This window comes from Lontra canadensis, unplaced genomic scaffold, assembly GCF_010015895.1.
Source record: "Lontra canadensis isolate GAN:19392208 unplaced genomic scaffold, GSC_riverotter_1.0 scaffold8, whole genome shotgun sequence".
NCBI lineage: Eukaryota > Metazoa > Chordata > Mammalia > Carnivora > Mustelidae > Lontra > Lontra canadensis.
This window is the reverse complement of record NW_022631002.1, coordinates 17,584,999-17,588,846: the sequence shown is the minus strand read 5'-3', so window position 1 is coordinate 17,588,846 and position 3,848 is coordinate 17,584,999. Positions and strand designations below refer to the sequence as shown.

General features: G+C 49.6%; 1 protein-coding gene across 1 annotated transcript; it reads right to left on the bottom strand.

Annotated features, from left to right (window-relative positions):
* Positions 1-903: 903 nt before the first annotated feature.
* Positions 904-3,320, bottom strand: DPEP2NB (DPEP2 neighbor). The gene is made up of 2 exons (XM_032854628.1): positions 2,964-3,320; positions 904-1,837 (listed from the first exon to the last, which is right to left on the bottom strand). The coding sequence occupies exons 1-2, from the start codon at positions 3,097-3,099 to the stop codon at positions 1,533-1,535; spliced, it is 441 nt and encodes a 146-aa protein (XP_032710519.1). The 5' UTR covers positions 3,100-3,320; the 3' UTR covers positions 904-1,532.
* Between the last annotated feature and the right edge of the window lie 528 nt (positions 3,321-3,848).

Below are 3,848 nucleotides of genomic sequence, written 5' to 3'. Positions count from 1 at the left end.
CGCTGGTAACAGCCAGCTCCCCACTGCCATGGCACACAGTAGTCGGAATGAAATTTTTAGCATCTATATCTGAGCATTTCACTACCCTGCTCAACTTCTTCCCGTGACTTCCCATCACACTTAAGATCCACATTCCTCACCGTGGCTGATGAGGCCTGCTGTGGTCTGGCCCATGCCTGCTTCTCCAACCACATCTTTTATTCTTGTCTTTTCCCTCTGGCCACACTGGCTTTTCAGTTGGTCCTAGAACAGGCCAGCCTCACTTCTGCCTCAGGATCTTTGCACCTGCCATTTCCTCCTCCAGTTCTTCACATCTTCACTGAGCTGTCCCCTCCTCGAAGAAGCCTCCCCTGACTACCTTGCCCCTCATCACTCTACCCTTTTATCCCATTTTACTTTTATTGCACTTACATTTGAAATTATATCCTTTGTGTCTTCCTTTAGTTTGTGGATGCCTTGAGGAGAGGGGCTTCAGTCATCTTTTTCACTAATACAGCTTGAGCAACTAGTAGGTGCTCAATAAATATTTGTGGAGTAAATGGATAGATGGGTGGATTGACAAAGTCTTTTCAGACCTGCCTCTCATCTTCTCTCTCTCTCTCACACACACACACACACACACACACACACACGCACGCACACGCATGCACGCACACGTGCACATGGAGAGGGAAGTTCTCATCAGGCTCTTCATTTCTTAAAGAACCTGTCCAGGTCCTGCCCTATCTGCACAGGTGTAGAGAGCTGCACCATTAGAAGCTGCACTTGGGTCCTTTTTGGAGGCAGAAGGTCTGACTACAGGTTCTGCATGTGGGAATATACTTCAAGGGAAGAGAGGGGTTTGGGGCCTGGGCTTGGACAAGCTGGATTTCAAGTCAAATATGTTAGACAAAATCATTTTATTGAACAGTCAGAAATCCCCCTGGGGCCAGAAAGGGCTGGGAATGAAGGAGCACATGAACCTCAGTGGTGACACCCAACTCTCTCCATTTTCTTCCTGCGCTGGCGAGTGGGTCTTCCTGGGTCTCTTTATTCTGCTTCCTGGAACTCCAGACAGGGGGCTCCCTGGGTAGACACAAATTGCTTTTTTCAGTTTCAAAAAGCCCGGCTTTTCTTGGTTTGTGTTGATGGCTGCTGGCAATGACTCAGGGCAGGAATCCATCTGATAGATGGGCCCCTGCTGATACCAGTCTGAACCCTCTCTCTGCTCCAGGATCCTTGTTGACTCAAAGAATACAGACTTTTCTTTCTTCTTCCCAAGAAGGGACTCTGGAATATTGAGCAGAGAAACACCAGGTTTTCTTCCAGGCCAGTTTCAGCCCTGGGATGTTCAGAGCAGCCTCTCATTTCAAGCTTCAGTTCCTAAGGCTCCTTGTGTATAGCCAGTTAGTATGGAAGGAGGCTCCTGGCCGATGAAAGCTCAGACAGAATGGCTCAGGTTCTAATCTCCAATGATGGGCAGTGGGGTTCACTGCAGGAAGAGGCATTAGCTGTCTTGGGTGGTTAAACATTTGCCTTCCCTGGAGAGTGGCTCAGCCAGCAAGCTTCTGTGGGGTCATCCTCCGGCCACCTTGCTGCAATCGCCGAATTTTGGGGCTGGAGCAACCTAGGTCTTTATCCGACTCTGTGAGAGCTCGACGTCTCTTGGGAGCCCGGCTGGGAATTGGTTTCTCTGCTTCCACCTTTGCTGGGGTGGCCACAGGAGCATCCCCATAGGTCCGGTAGCCACCAACCAGGCAGTATGTCTCCCCATGCCAGCCCACTTGGGTTTCTCCACACCCTCGGTAGAGGACATGGTAGTGACCAGGTGTAGGAGGAGAAGTGGGAGCCACAGCTGCTGGAAGGAAAATCAGATCTCATCAGCCATTTCTGCTACATACAGTGACCTGCCAGGACCTCCCCTCTCATGTCTCTCCCAGTTTCTGGCTGAAGCCCTTTAATCTGCTCTGTATCCAAAACACAGCCTTGGCCTTCACCTCTGTGAGTTCCCTAGAGAAGGAATATGGCTGCAGAAGTGATTCTGTGGCGCTTAGGGCAGCAGCAGCAGACCAGGAAATCTGTTCCCCGTTCTCAGAGGAAACCGTAGAACCTGAAGACAGTTATCACCAGGATCCTTTCCATCGCTCCCATCCACAGCAGAAAAAGCATTTCTTAACGTCTGTCACTTCTGAGGCTTTAATGGAAAAACCTTTCAGGTATTGGAAAAGTAATATAAATGGGCTAAAACCCTTCCCACCTTGGCAACTCCTCTTGGGCCCCATTCTGTTGCTTTTTCCAACCACACTGACCTCTAGCCCTCTGATACTTTTATCTAGATTAGAAAAAGGCCAAATGTGCAGGCCAAGTGACCGGGAGCTTCAGAGCCAGATTTTAGATAGGGAGTCTAGGCTCATGTCAACCGACCTCCTAGGACACTATTTCGTCAGCCCTCCCGTCTTGTATCACTCATCTCTCTCCTTGACTCTTTTGTTCTTCTCACCGATATGACACCACCTTTCCCCAATACTCAGCCGTTCAGTCTGGGGTGTGTCTCAGGGAACCCTTGTGCACGTCTATGCGACAGCACGGCGAAGCTGCCTGGCTTTGAAGCGGAGATTCATGAGGAGGCCTCAACGGTTCTTCCTCAACCTGCCCCATTTATCACTTGCAGACAAAAATTCACTTGACTTTTGCTAAGAGGTCAATTGGAAAGGGTCAGAATGGAAGAAGCTTGTAGTCTAAAAGGAAAGGCTGCATTTATAAACATTAGAAGCTTTCTGAATAGTTGCCCAAGGGATGACGTTTCACTTCTCGGCAGTGAGCAGGAACACTGTAAGTCCCTCACGGGGCCCCAGGCCACTTGTATTACTTACAGCTGGTTAAATTCTGAGGTGTGGTGGGCAAGCCCAAAAGGAACATGTGGCAGCCAGGTGGAGTTGTGTGTACACCAGGGACTCTTGGACAGATGCCTGGGCTAAGCCTACCTGTTGTGCTGCCCTCCCAGGGTACAGAGGACAAGTTAGAATGAATATAGAAGATCCGGTCAGACATTCTCAGGCAACCAAACAGATTGGTATCCAGTAGAGAACTGGTAGGAAAGTTTCCCCGAGAGCACCACATTTGCGTAGTTACCCTGCCATGGAAACTGTGAGAAGGCCTGTGAGGTCATCACTACCCAGTGAGGTCACATAAGGAATCTGTGACTTGAGGGACAGGTTTCAGGCTCTCAGGGTTTTGTGGAGGAGAGCAGGGTGGAGGCAGAGAGGCACCTTGCTGGGGCCCTCACACTTCTCTCCCCAGCCAGCCCTAGTGAAGTAAACACTCCCCGTGGAGCATACCTGTGAGCTGGCACAGTCCCGGGGACCGAAAGGGCAAGGGAAACCCACATTCTGTGATTGGCTTGAGCGGCAAGGTTAACCTGAGAGACAGCTAGGTTGTACGGCGCTGACCCTAAGTATTCAACAGCTGGAGAGGCAGAGATTTGTGTAGAAGGCTCTTTGGAAGTGGGTCTGAAGGATAAGTTAGATTTGGACCCATGGAGCGGAGATGAAGACGTTCCAGCTGGGAAGAATAAAAGCAAAGACAAGCTCTTCTTGAACTTGTTCTGCTCCAAATGTAAATTCATAGAACCCTCACATTTTTACAACTGAGGACTCGAAAAACCAAGAGGTTAAGGGGGCCTATGCAAGGTTGCATAAGTAGCGGAGAAGTGCTCTGCTCTATGGTAGGGCTTCAAGTCAGACTCTGAATTTGTACCTGATAAGAATGTGAGGACAAGCTCATCACATTTCAAAGTGACACTGGGAGAGATGTTAAAGGTGCTCCAAGGCAAAATGAGGGTCCTGAATGGCTTCATAAAGTGGGGATGA

Coding starts and splice junctions, on each gene's coding strand:
- DPEP2NB (XM_032854628.1), bottom strand. CDS start 3,099: ATGTGGTGCTCTCGGGGAAACTTTCCTACCAGTTCTCTACTGGATACC. Junction 1,838..2,963: donor CTGGGAGGGCAGCACAACAG/GTAGGCTTAGCC, acceptor TTTTCCTTCCAG/CAGCTGTGGCTCCCACTTCT.